A 14,886-nucleotide genomic window follows, 5' to 3' on the forward strand; every position below is an offset into this window, starting at 1 on the left:
TAGCAGATATTTTATTGTGACAGAGAGGTTAAAATGCGTGTTATCCATTTGAATAATGAAAACAAATTAAAAGACTCATTTGGAAATTATTTTGAAGAATGGCCTCCTCTGCAGAGATAACACCAATCTTAATTATTTGTCTGTATTAAATATAATCTAAATTGTTTATTGTGATGGCTGCACTGAATGTTTGCCTATGAACATTTTCATTGCAAAAGGCGCACCTGCCAAGGATCCTGGTTGTGCCACTCAGTTCCCTCTACCTTTCCAAATGCCTGTCTTTTTTCAAACTTGTTCAAAGCCCGTATGGCTACCTAACACCGAGTCAAACCATTAGTCTATCCCATTCAATGTCAATCTACACTGATTAGCCATAGCTCTCTAGAGCCCCTGACAGAGAAATGTGTCTCCTAACACCGTTCCCTTGAAGCCCGGTCTACATATTTAGCAAAATGAGGCAGCAGAATGGGTTGTACCTCATAAGATGGTAGGAGAGAGGAGTACCACATGCTTAATGCACGCTCATGTAAAAACTGCTGAAAAGTAAAAATCAGCACAGCTGGCAGATGTACTGGTTTCCCATTTACGGGAAATAATTAATTAATCAGAACCTTAAAAACACATAATCCCTCACCTGTCTAATTCTGCCACTTCATTACTCACTTGCACTGTAGATCAGGCCACATAGCCCATAACCTGAGATGCTGGAGACTGAACGTGAGACTTTCTAGATATGATGCAGTTGCTCTGCCACCTAGTCCAATCTTCCATTGCTTCTGCTCCGTTTTCTCCTCTTCGCTATGTGATCGCAATCAGGGATGATGTATGTGATGACATCACAGCGTTACATAATGAGTCAGATTTGGTTGGTGATGATGTCATGGGTGACGAAGTCAGCTGAGAGGGAAAGTTGTGCTGTTTGGATGAGTGACCCTACAGACCCCAGCCAACTAGATCACCAGGGCCGTTTCCACACAGCTTACCTTTTGCCAGAACACAGCGTCTTCCTGCACGAAATCATGCCAGGAAGATGCTGTTATCGTGCAATTTCATGTGAGAACACGCTGTGTTCCAGCAAAAGGTAAGCTGTGTGGAAACAGCCCAGTTCTTCTAGAACAGTTGCCTGGGCCTGTCTTTTACAGAAATCCCTCAAAATAACTCAGAGGGTATATGCTTGCTTTCTGCAGCTACTGAATGTGGTGTACTGGTTATAGTGTCAGACTACAATCTGGGAGACCCAGGTTCAAATCCCCACTCTACAGCAGAAGCTTGCTGGGTTACCTTGGAACAATCACATAAACTCAATATAACCTACCTCATAGGGTTGTTGTGAGAATAAAATTGAGGAGTGGAGAATGATGTAAGCTGCTTTAGATCCCTAATGGGAAGAGAGTGAAATAAATGAAGTAGGTAAATAAATGTGCTTACTTTTCAACTAGGCTGTATTTATTATTTGGACTGAACCCTTGAAGTATTTCTTACAATTCTACAGAAAATGCTTTTTTCAGTCCTAATTGCAAACTGTATATAAACATAACTTAGTGGCAGGTTCAGGGCTTGGGTGGAAGACTTGAAGGATGGACAGAAGCTGTCGGATTCTCCCTCCCTCTCTCAAATGACCTATTACTCCTCCTTTTCACAGTTATCTGTTTGCCTCCCTTATTCTATGCAACGGACATCTACATATACTCAAAGTTCTTCTCTTGGCTTGTCTCCTTCCTTTATTTTGTAAACAAGGGACTGTTTAAATATTTGGTCCCTGCTGTTTTGTTGCCCCCAAATCACTACTTCAATTTCTTTTCTCCCTTGTGCAAATCAAACTGTTATTTGTGTGTGCGTTATTTTTGGTTTCTTTGTACCAAACAACTTCTGTCAAATGTATGCAATTTTCAATGTTTTTTGTGTATCTATCAATCAGCATTATGTTATATATATGACATACAGGCAGGGCTTTTTTTCAGGGGGAACGCAGTGGAACGGAGTTCCGGAACCTCTTGAAAATGGTCACATGGTTGGTGGCCCCGCCCCCTGATCTCCAGACAGAGGGAAGTTGAGATTGCCCTCCGTGCCGCCGAGCAGCGCGGAGGGCAATCTAACCTCCCTTCTGTCTGGAGATCAGGGGGCAGGGCCACCAGCCATGTGACCATTTTCTCCGAGGGCAACCCACTGAGTTCCACCACCTCTTTTCCCAGAAAAAAAGCCCTGCATACGGGATATATACCAATACTGTGTAAATTCTGCATTAAAAATATAAACGGGTATACACGATACAAACACCTCTTAGCCCATGAATACTCCACTGTGGGCATTCATAAAACGATGCTATTTATAAAACATTTATAAAACGATGCTGTTCTGTGGAGTTTGCCCATTCAACTACCAGCCATCAAGTGTAGAGAAACCAAGTGATGTGCATGCATGCGTGAATCAGCCCTCTCAAAGGCTGGGTTGGATCCAGTGGACCCATTCTTTTAACAGTGATGCTTTCCCCCAGTGCAAAGAGCCTTCCCCTGTCACAAGAAGCAGAAGAAGGCTTCCTGCACCAGGGGAGAGCACCACCATTAGAGGCACACATCCTCCTGTAGTGACGGCTCCAAATATTTAGCTGCAAGCAAACAAATTTCCAAACACTAAATAATATGAAGTGTGTCAATCAAATTATTTGTCAATCAAATTTGTCAATCAAATTATTTGATTGACAAAGTTCAGACAAGTTCATATACTCTTTGCACCACACATAAACGTAAAGCATTTGCAAAAAGCGTAAAGTTCGCGTGGGTGAAAAGGGAATTCAAATGCAGCACCAACTAAATTCCGGCATTTAATGTTTCTTCTCAGCTTCTAGATTATGCAAACGTATTTTGATTTGAATGTTCTGAACGGCAATATTGATTGTTGTCACATTACCCAATATGAAAAGCTTGCAGTAAAAACCCTCTTGACGCCTGATTGCTCTTCATAAGGGGCTCACGCTGATTCATTTCAAAGAATGAATTACCTTTAATTCATAGTACAGCGACGCTGCCAAATTTTGTTTTCTCTGCTCCCAGGTGGCTGCCTTTTGACATGGTGGAGAAGTTCCAAACAGATAGGATGAAACACTCTTTGAGAGTGAGAGATATCGTGAAGCGTGTTTCTATTTTCAAAGACCTCCATCAAGTATACTTGGAATCTTTGGGCTTTGGAATCTAGTGGCAATTATCATCGAAAACTCCTGCTTTATAACAAGAGACCCCATGGCATAAAACAAGCTCAATAATGGGCCTTTGCTCATTTTATAGCTCTTTAAAGGCATCCTTCTGATTTGGGCTTTGTTAAAAGTGTTGACATAGCTGAGCCAAGCAGCGACGCTCAAGGCAGAAATCTATTGAAACAAGTGGAGGGAAATGTCCTTACTCTGCCATGGAAGTTTGCCATGGTAACTTTGGGACACTCACACTGTCTCAACCAAACCTATTTCACAGGGTTGATATCAGAATAAAATGGGGCAGACAGAACAAGGTTGGCCTCTTGAACTCCCTGGAAGGAATGACAGGATAAAACTGTCCTAGATAGACAAGTAGGTAAAAGGATAGAGAGAAAGGCACGTAGACAGACATATACCTACCTAAGGTGCAAAATGCAAGCAGCTCTTATATATGAACAGTTTTTAAAATACTAGTCAAAAGCTTTGCATACTTGAGTCGTCAAGAATCCATATTTATCAATCTGAAAGTTATTGGAAAAGGTTTTCTTTTTGTGTTACAGAGAATGTAATATATGGGGCAGCTCTTATTGCTTCACACAGCAGGCAGGAAATTGTATTTGGAATACTTCCTGCACACGGAAAACTAACATGCACACCTAGGAGACAGGTGCCAACTCTCCTTCATGACATGATGGCTTTGGATATAGGGTGGTTTTGAAAAAAAAATCCCCTCTGCCTGCATCCCAGTTAAGGAAGGGCTGTACCACATCATTCTGATGATCATGTAGGTCAGCTGAGTAAGTATAACTTCTCCAGGGCTTGAAGAAGGAATGATATAGTGAGCTACCTGGCACTGTGTCACTGTAGGCCACCTGTGAGCTACCTTGCACCATGTGGACTTCTGCCCATTTCAGCTAGAAAAGGAATGGTGTTTGTGAAATTTCCCCCTGCAGTTATAGGTGGTATAAAGTGCCTGGATTGGCTAGTATATATACTAAAAACCTGGACTTCTCTTCTTGCTTGATCAACTTAGCAGCATTTTGCCTTGGGTCCAGTTTTATTCTCTGTCTCCAGCAATATGACTCCTGGGTTAGTGAAAACATACTCCAGGCTACAATTTGGATACAGCTGCTCACAGCCCTGACCTAGTCTTCTTGACAGCTACTTTGTTGTTTGTTGCATGGGATGTGCTCCCCCAAGCACTAAAGCCTCATTCTCATGTTTGCCCATATCAACAGTGATTGCTATTTTCAGCAGCAGATGTTTTTAGTGGCATCCTTATAATAATGTGTTAACTGAGTACACTTAGGAACCTATTTGATGGAAAAACAAGGATAACATTATGACTTCTAACATCCATTCTTTCATTCCAGCTGGGCTTTTAAGGGACGTTCTCAAGAGTGCTCGGCAACATGATAGACAGTACAGGATGTACTTGGTTTAAAAAAGCCCTGGGTGGCTTCCAAGTGGACCTGCACCAAGCCTTTGCAACCAAACAGAACAAAAGAACTAGCCATTTTGAGTGTAATGTGCTCTCCACGACAAAATGCAAATCTATAGGGTCACCAAATGGTGAGTGCCATCTTTCAGAGCACAAAGTGGTTGGTTATCCTCCAGCTCACCGCTTCTTATTTGAGGCAGAGTCACATATCATGATCATGAGAACATCCCCGTAAGGTAATGCTATGTTTAAGGAGTGGTGTCATTACACAGCGAGACCGTTGGCTCACACCAACCGGCAAGAGGTCAATTGAGAATACTGTAAAATGGAAGTATCTGGAGGACCAGAGTTTATCAATTGGATGTAATTGGTGTGGCCCTGCACGTCAGTGTTGCCAATGATGCTTGGGTAAAGTTAACATTCTGGGAAAGAGCTGAGCACATGTTTAATCCTTTTAAAGTCAAATGTGCTTCACTTCAGCTGGACGATGCCGCTACTTATTATTTAGTAGTAGTGATGTTAGTTGTAGTAACGGTAGAGTGGTAGTAGCAGTTGGGGACTGGTAGTAGCAGGAACAGAAATCATAGTGTAGCAACAGTAGCAGTAGTAGAATAGTGTAGTAACAGAAGTAGCAGGATGGGAGTAGTAGTAATATTAATAGTAGTAGTTATGGTATTAAGCCAACACACTTTTCAGTCCCATTGTTTTAAATTGGCTCATGTTAGTGTCTTGATGGGAGAACGGCCGTGTGTAAAGCACTCAGCGCTTTCTTTTAAAAAGGAAGAGCACAGTATATTTAGAATAACGGGACAGATTTAAGCTCATGAGACCACATTATTATAACAAGAGGGAATCCCTTCCTGAGCTCAGGTATGATGCCGAATTCCATTGACTACAAGTGGGAAATCCCATCTGCAGACTGGATTTCTGCAGCCTTCCCAAGCAAGGCAATTCAATAGGAGTAAAAAAAACCATTTTGATCTATTATACAATGGAGATGAATTCCTAACCAATACAAACACACAGAAAGAAACACAATAACACACACACTCACAAAGAAGATACATCAACAGTGTATTCGTCAGAGAAAAGAAAAGCAACAGCTATGGCTTAGCTGATCTTCATTTGGAAACTAAAAATAAAAGTAACTCTATATTGCAGCTTTGATCTGTCATGTGTAAAACCCATCACCTTTCATAAGACGGCTGTTCATTCTTCACAGGATTTTGATTGATAGTGCTGGAACTTCAGATCAAGCAGCAGAACAGAGATAGGCTAGTTCATAAGATGTATTCTCCATGTCTTTGGGTTTTATATCAGACTTCCTAGAGAGAGCTTTGGTCCCATTAAATGCACTATATACTACTAAACTGAGAAAGACCCTCCTCCCCACCCTTCACCCAAGCCAGCATAGAACTGTACACCAGGACTGACATGTCTTGGGGCCAAGCTACAAGTGACGAATGACACTTGAACAGCAAGTGTATTTCTCCCTGTTCACTTGCCCTCCACTCAATCCACTTGCCGTTCAAGTGTCATTCGTCACTTGTAGCTTGGCCCTCTGTTACAAGCTGCTGATCACCACATCCAAAACACTGTACAAAAATGGAGCCCCGACACATTTAAAGATGAGCAAATGGTCCCAATTTTATTAATTTAATAGTCTTTTCCAGTAATGGCAGTGGTTCTGATCTCCACTTTTTACTGTTGCTTTTAGAGATTCCTTTGTATTGTGTATACACATTCTGTATGTTGTATTCACAGTACAGTAGCACTGTTATAAATTGCGGTGAATGCATGTACAATCCATGTAAAGAGTACATTTGATTTTTCTTTATAATTACTTTGAGTAATTCTCATGTTACATTCAAAACTGGTACAGAGGGATGTGTGATCGAAACTGCACATTTATCCAGGTTCTGGTCCCCCTGGTTTCGTTTTTAAAATGTACACTGGTTCTTTCTTACAAACAAAGGTAAGTACATTCACTGTAATGCGAAGAGGGCTAGTTTATACGGATGATAGATGTATGGTGGTTTATTGTTGCTCAAATAAACACTGAAAAATGCGTACATTTTACTGGAAAAAATACTATAAGTTTGATTTGCATGCAATGGAGATTAGAAATCTAAACGGGGATTTTCTGGTCAAAACAACCAGGATAAGAAACTTGAAATCGCCCCTAAGGCACTTAAAGGAACAAAACGACCATGTCAGTTACTCTACTGCAATGATGTACATTGATATAACATTGGCACAACTTTGGTACTCCCACACGGCAACTTCCTGTGCTCCCTCGACAGGTTGACATCATCCCATAGAGGCAGACGGTGACAAGTGACATGTGATTCCATGCTGGCTGAACACGTCTGAACATTCCCTCCCCTCCCCCACAAAAAACCCACACCAGAAAACCAAGAGCTGTTTTGCAAAAATGAAACGACAGGAGCTCTTCCACTGCACTCCTATCAAAAGGTATTAATGAAGATGGCCTGCGTCTAGTTGCCTGTGCCCAGAGTCCCTAAACATTCTATTGCCAGAAGCAAGAAATGATTGACATGGCAAGTCTGGGCTTCTGTTTTCCCTGATGGCAAACTGGAGCATTCTCAGATACAATGTGGTTTAAGTTTCTCTTGCCAAACAGAATCTAATAGACAACTGTGAGAGCGGGAAGAAGAATGCTGCCCCGCAGGCTGTCCCAGCAGGCAAGAAAAATGCCTCCATAGCCTCTTAAAAAAGGGAGGAGGAGGTATCACTCCACTCCGTTCCCCCTGCCAAAGGATTTTTGACACAGCCTCTTGCTTCAGGGTTCTGCTCCTTCTTGGCTAAGCCTCCTGTCTCACCTAGTGTTCACCTGGACTCCCTCAGCAAGACCTTTTGCCTTTGTAATGTACCCACGCCGGGTTGAAAGACATGCCTTCAGTCCTGTAGTCACTCAGCGGCCACCACTCCTCGGAAGAACAGGCATGTGGCTTCCTTATGCCCACTAGCTGACACTGGCCAAGTCACCTCTCTGCTTCTGCTCCAAGCACCTGCTGCATTCAGCCTAACCAATGCTTTGGCCATCTTGTGAATGAGAGCTCGGGGACTCCTTCCTCTATTCACCGTACAGCTTAGGACAAAGTTATTTACGCAGCACAATCGAAATAATAGCTGCACCACTCCTGTCACTAAAACGAGTTTCGCACACATGCCTCTTTTTCATTATTAATGTTGGGACACGTGTCTGGATGTGTATACTTGGGCTTTATATGCAGAATGGCCAGGTTCAATTCCTGCTTTTTAATGGATCTCAAGCAGAAGGTGTTGGGAAAGATCTCCATTTCCCCATGACCTTGGAGACCTGCTGCCAGCCAGAAGAGACAATACAGAGCTAGATGGACTTGCTGTCTGAGTCACTATAAGAGCTCAAGTAAACTTTGGCTGAATCCACATTCACCTCTCACCCACATTTTCCCCGGTATTTTTGCGTTTGTCTTCAATCCACAAATTTCTCCCCTCCGTTCACATTCCATCCTCAAATGTGTTGTTCTCGCGCGTTCCTACGGTCACACAGCGACTGGAATATCCGCTTTTTTTAAAAAAAAATTGAACTGACTTTTCCGTTATTTCGATCTCGCTTTATAAGGAAACATCAATGAAGCAACAATCCTGTTCCTGATATCTGTCTCTCATGCACCACATTTCTGACCCTCTCTCTTTTTTTCCTTGCTGCAGCCCCCTCCACTGTTCATGAACTAATAACATATGCCATAATAAACCAACGGTCTAGTCCTCAGTATCAGAAATGGTTTTCTCTGTGTTTTCTTAAATTCGAATGATTGATTCACCGTAATTTCGATATCACAGTAATCCAGAGAAAAATAAAAACCAGTTAAAAAGGATGTTTCGCGAGTCCGTTCTGAGGAGGGATTCACACCAAAATGATTTTTCAAACGACCAGATTTGATTTAGAAACAACATGATCAATAAATCCAATGCTATGAAGTAAAAAACAGTCTTTTGCAGACTACGGAGTACTTGAAAGTTGAATCAGCCAATAGGAACTCTTGGAACGGCCGGAAAGACAGGAAGGGGGGTGGTTTTTAAAAAAACTGCGTAAATTGCGCATTTGCCCGTTCACGTCCACCGTGAAACTCCCAATGAAAACCTGTTACCACATATTTGGGAAAAATGCGAATGAAATGCGTCTGTTTAATGAGGTAATGTGACCGGCACTCGGGATTGCGTGAAGAATGCGGGGAACATGCGACTTAGATTGAGTAATGTGGATTCGACCTTTATGTGTGACTCAAGTTGGTCGGAAGTCCCCCAACCTCACTGTAACCATGCAGGAACTATTGTTCCCAAATGTTGCAAGACTGCTTTCTGATCACAAGTAACGTGGCGAAGAAGGGCTTCTGCCTTCCCTTCTGCATTATTTTCTCTAGATAAAACTAGCAAGATGCCCCCCAGCCTAAGACCCTTTCTTATGAAAAGAAGGGCCATGGTGCATTGGTAAAGCCCACATTCTGCTCGCAGGAGGTCCAGGTTCAATTTCCAGCATCTCTAGTTCAAAAATTTCAGGTAGCAGGAAAAACTTGGTTCTGCTTTGTGAGCCCAGAAAGTGGCTGCCAGTCAGAGTAGACAGCACTGAGATAGATGGACCGACAGTCTGAGCGAGAAGAAGGCAGCTTCATATGAATATTAATGAATAAACATATAAAATATTGTTTTATAAAACAACAGTATGGTGATTTGTAACCACTTGACTGTGGGTTGGAGCAGCTCCGGAGGCAACCTTCTGCAGAAAGGCAAATGGTTCATGCCCATGCTTCTGTTTGAGAAACTCTAGCCAATTCCTCTTCCAAGAACCAAGTGTAACCAGCAGATAAGAGCTTGAGCCTGCCTGTGCTGCTGAAGGGAAGGAAACTGGAAACCAATAGAACCCCCTCCAATCTGCCACCTGATTGGAAAGAGGAAAGTCCAGAGCAGTGACTTATGCAGAAAATCAACAGGCAGCCTCCTTCAACCTATTTAATTCTTCTGTCCATGGAATAGTTCAACCACATTCAAAATAGAGATGGAATGGAATTACCTGCACCCAACAGAGGATAATCAGACGTAGGCAACGAATCATACAGACATAGCTGACAGGTTCCTTTGGGAGATGTACTTTGGGCCCATAGGAATATTTAATTTATTTCCCCCATACATTATATATTTTTTCCCAGAACATAGCACAGTACATTATTTTTGGAACCATAGTGCTAGAAGGTGGAGATGGATCTTATCATATTCAAAAAGGTGCAAACTGGAAGAAAGAGGACTTACGATTTCTGTGGCACTGATTTGGTTGCAACTTTGCCTGCTGGTTCATTCCATTCTGCAAAGAAAAAAACCCACCTTGAAATCATTGCTGGGGTGTTAAGTGCCACCCCGGCTAATTGTAAGCGACGTTATGATGTATCTCAAAACAGAACATAATACGGTATGCAAAATAATTCTTAAAACTCAAACAAATTGCAGCACTAATCTATTTCAGCAGCATGAAAGTTAATTTCTCAACCTTTATCTTAATGACATTGTATTGGATGGAGGGGAATCTGATGGTTTAGACTAAGGACAATGAATACCTACTTTGTACAGTGTATCCTGAGGTCAGATGCTGTGAATCCTATAATGAAAACAAACAAAATGTCAACATGAGTTAGGAGCTTAAGGAGGAAGATCTATATTTACTTATTAGACTAAGAGCACAAAGGCGACGTCAAGAAACGACAACGAATAGCAGCCTGTATCCTTCCCACCAACATTACCATCAGAACATACATTAATCTGGACAAAAAGAGACTTGTTGACTTTATAACAAGGTCCAAGTCAAATGAGATGGGGCCATGGAAAAAGGCATTTTGCCAAGTGGCACAGAGCCCATCTTGTTTTAAATGCACATCACCACATGAACCAGTGCCTGCTCAGACTTCTTATCTGCTGATGTGGCGCAGTGGTTAGGGTGTTGGACTAAAACCAGGTTTAAACTCCCACTCTGCCATGAAACTCTCTGGGTGACCTTGCACCAGGCACACACCCTCAGCCTCACTTATCTCACAGGGTGGTTGTGAGGATAAAGTGAAGGAATACAGAGAATCATGTAAGCTGTTTTGAGATCCTCGGAGGAAGGGTACTAAAAAATGTACTAAAAAAATGAAATTTTCCTTCAAACAGCACAAGGTTGTGTACAGGGTAATCCCCACTTCTGTTTTATCCTCACAAATATCCCAGCCCTGTTCATGTCATAGTGAACACATGTACAATTCATGCATGGTGTTTACTTGATTTTTCTTTGTACATGCATTGAGTCATTCTCACATTACATTCAATGCACATACAGCTGAGTGTGTGATTTAAACCCTTTGTTATCCAAATACTGGTCCCCAGTCTAATTTGCAATGTGAACGCATGTTGGCTCTTTCTTACAAACAGATGAACGCATGTGCCTGCAGGATATCTGTGTGTTCAATGGAAAAAATGACAAGGGATCCTGTAAGGTAGGGTTAGGATGAGAGAGAGAATGACTGGCACAAGGTCGCCCACTGAGAGGAGTGAGGATTTGAACCCAGGCCTGCCAAGTCCTAGCAACAGTCCTAGTAACAGTAATCACTGTGCCATACTGATTCTCATGGGCCAGTCCATGTGCTAAGCACATTTAAATGTGAGGGAAGCCAGATGGGATGCTTAAATGTGTAAAGTGTTTTAATAAGGTCTCACTGGGAGCAGGGCACTCCCACCTGCTGTAACATAGTGGTTAAGTGGTTCGGCTGCAAATCAGCACTCTGCTGGTTTGAATCCTATTATTGCCATGAGTTCAGTAGATGGCCTTGGGTTAGCTACTCCCCAGCAACCTTCCGGTATTATGGGGATAATAATAACCCTGACTTTGTTCTCTGCTCTGAGTGGGGCACTAATAGACTGGTATATAAGTACAGTTATTATTATCTCCTCTGAGTAAGACGAACATGTGGTAGAACACAAGCTTGGGGCTTGCCAATATTCCCCTACCACTCTCAGATCTTTTAGCATGTTCTGCTGCTAACATGCAACAATGCCTACTTATTTGATTATGGGGGAGTTAAATGATTCTTTTAAAAAGAAAACCAAACAATCCAGGCCTACAGCCTAGTGCTGCTTTGTACAATGTGTCAGAACGATAGGACGCTGGAGTCATTAAGACCGTTGCGGTTCCTTCTCCCGGGGCCTGATTAGTTCCTAATATTCTGCCACACTGCTAGTCAATCCCTTGCTAAGCAAATCATGCCATAACAGTAAACATAGCACTTTATATCTGAGTGTCAAAGGGAAAAATAAATTGCAGAAATGAACACTCTCCTTTTCAACTGCATTATTACACTTCTGGTGGGAATATTTAATTTAAAGAGATCTATAACAATGCCTGTCTTTTGCCCCTGCTCCAAAACAGTTCTTACTGCTCTTTAAAATGGCTTTGTACAGAAAAATGGATAGCACAATCTGGTCCAAGCTAAGGTGTTTGAAACCCTATTCATCTCCAAAGAAGAGAGCTAGGCGTGTGCTACATTTTCCTCTTTAATATATTAGTCTGAAGGGCTTCCGGGTCTCACACCTGAGAAAGAAAGACACAGGGCCAAACCAGACATGACAGCAGCCCAGTGGCTGCCCCGAGGATGTTGTTGCCATTTTAAAGTGATTTTAAAATGCCACAAGGGCTTGATGGGCCTGCAGCTTGGCACTCTTGCCCCCCAAAACACCTACAATGTGTGCGTGCAGTCATTTTAACACCTGATCAGATGTGAGGGAGGGAACAAGAGTACCTCACCCTGCTATGCACCTGATCAGGATAGTGCCCTCAATACATTTTAACCTTTCTCTTATGTTTATTGTCTTAGCAATAAGCCACAACAAATCATACAGTAAAGAACAATAGAACAAAAAAACAGCAATATATACAATTATTTATTGTCTGTGTCAATATATTTTAAATTTTAAATAGATTATGTGAGCTTGGCAAGTATTCCATGGGCTAATGAGAAATTGCTAATTTTCATCCACCTGGAAATATGGCAGGCCCAACTCGCCAAGAAAGCTGGTTATGAGTTATGATGACCCTGATTGTTAGCTATGACTAGAGCTGGGCTGGGACCAATGTTTAATTTCCCCCATAGCAATGGATTGGTTTGGTGGTTTACAACTAATAGAAAGGCAGCTCATCACATACCTGCACTTTGTTTGGAATGGAAAACTTATTCTGTTCTGCCTTCCCAGGTGTATGGATAGCAGTGAGTGGTGGAGGCCAAGAATGGGTCATCTCCTAGGAAGGGTAGAAAAAGAAACCAGGAATGTAGTTTGCATTATAGACGCCATGTTTTTGTTTTATCTCTGCTTACAATTTAACGAGTATTCAGAAAGACATTGGTTTATGTCTCTGGTGATATGTTACAATGTTTTCTAGTTGTTGCTTTTTAAAAAACCTTCTGTTTTTAACCAAACCAAAGAGAGATTCTTTTGTGAAACAGAGAAAACAGATTTTAAAAGATGCAGCTATTTAGAATTAGAAGAATGGGTGACAGCGCCAGCTTTGTTAAAAGTAACATGGATACTTATCATGTTTAGTTTGATTAAAAGCCAGCTCTTATCAAAACACATTTTCTGAACTGGAGATGACTGTTTCTTATTTGAAAAATTACAAATTAACTTGCAAACGAATGAAATAAATATATTGGCAAAAGCTCTGCAAGAACTAAACATATGCACAGATTTTTATAGCATGCTCCGTCTCAAGTCAAAACAAGATTCAGATAATTACAATCATATGTAAAGAAGATAATTCCTTATAAGAAGATGGGAAATGCTTTCCTAGTTTCACTTATTTTAACAGGAGTCAGGAGAAAGATTTAACAGACAAGTGGTCGGATTTCTCAAAGGCATGTTGAGAACAGCATCTACTCTCTACATTCAACATTCAAGTGCTTTCCCCAACAGGTACAGGGAAGCCATGAATACAACGTTTGAGGGACAATCTGCACAACTTATTTCAACTAATTTTTAACAAAGTGACATCATCCCAAGGTGACAATGGAAACCTATGATATGATGGATCATATGGTGGGATATTTTGTCCCACCACAGCCAATCCGCGGTATAAGCTGCTGTTATAATGACCTCCAGGTTTCACTAGCACTAGCACAAGAAGTCTTCTTCCAGGTATAGGATGTTCCAGAAAGCACCTCTAAACAAGAACTCACCTTAGGAGTGCCCTATCCCCAAGCCATAATCAATTGTGTCACTTTGACTAGTGATTGTTCTAATAGGAAGTATGAAGATCCTTTCACTGCCAGCGTATGGTAAATGTGGCATAGCCATGGCATAACAGGCAGTTTTACAGGCATGCAGCTCCTGATCACCATGCATAAGCAACACCCAAGTCACTTTCGCACATTTGTCCTCCTTCAACAATGGCTGAATCATGTGTTAAGTCCATCAAGGGCCGTTTCCCCATGTCCTTAAAGGGACAGCCCACTCACCCAGCACTGGTGGCTTTTCTCCTTCACTCCACACTTCTCTGGTTTCAAAGCGGTAGCAGGCTGTTTGGCTTCCATTTTTTGTGGCGTCTTTTATGAGAACACAATTTCCCACACTTTCCTGCGTCCCTGAAAAGGCACAGAAACAATGGAAGCCGAACAGCCTGCTACCACTTTGAAATTGGAGACGTGTGTAGTGAAGGAGAAAAGCCACCAGCTTTCGGTGAGTGGGCTGTCCCTTTAAGGATGTGTGGAAATGGCCTATATCTCTGAGGGACTCTAGAGGGAAGAAATTGCTAAACAAAACCCTGGCAACATTCTGCCCCACTCCACGTGTTCAGCATTCCAATCCATCAGGTCGTTTGTCACCTACATATGTTTGAAAGTATATCCTTAGATTAAGAAATAGTGGATATGGACCATGAAACTCACTGAAGTTCTTTTGAAAGGTTCCACAGACCTCAGCCACCATATTGTAAACAAAACAAAACAAAACCCTCCTAGGCCCTTATGGTTGTAGGAGGGAGTCTGAAATGCAGCTAAATTTGTTAATGAATTGTGAACAAGCAAAAAGAGCACGACTCAAATGATTTATGAATCCATAAATTTTTTCAAGTATGACTCACAACTTTTATATCTAAGCATAATTATTTTAGAATAGTGTGTGATAAGAGCAAGTGCAATGTGACATCGAACACAAAGTGCCCTAGCAAAAAACAAGTTCA

At 41.8% G+C, this 14,886-nt stretch overlaps 1 protein-coding gene across 1 annotated transcript in view; it reads right to left on the reverse strand.

Moving 5' to 3' along the window:
* The window catches only part of AFF2 (ALF transcription elongation factor 2), a 361,635-nt gene that overhangs the window by 177,005 nt on the left and 169,744 nt on the right, over positions 1-14,886 (reverse strand). Inside the window, exons 5-7 of the mRNA XM_054995827.1 lie at positions 12,859-12,951; positions 10,248-10,284; positions 9,942-9,993 (exon numbers count right to left, since the gene is read on the reverse strand). Of these exons, the coding sequence (XP_054851802.1) occupies positions 9,942-9,993; positions 10,248-10,284; positions 12,859-12,951 (182 nt within the window). The remainder of the gene's footprint in view (positions 1-9,941; positions 9,994-10,247; positions 10,285-12,858; positions 12,952-14,886) is intronic.

The sequence above is a fragment of the Eublepharis macularius genome, chromosome 13 (assembly GCF_028583425.1).
Source record: "Eublepharis macularius isolate TG4126 chromosome 13, MPM_Emac_v1.0, whole genome shotgun sequence".
Taxonomy (NCBI): Eukaryota; Metazoa; Chordata; class Lepidosauria; order Squamata; family Eublepharidae; genus Eublepharis; species Eublepharis macularius.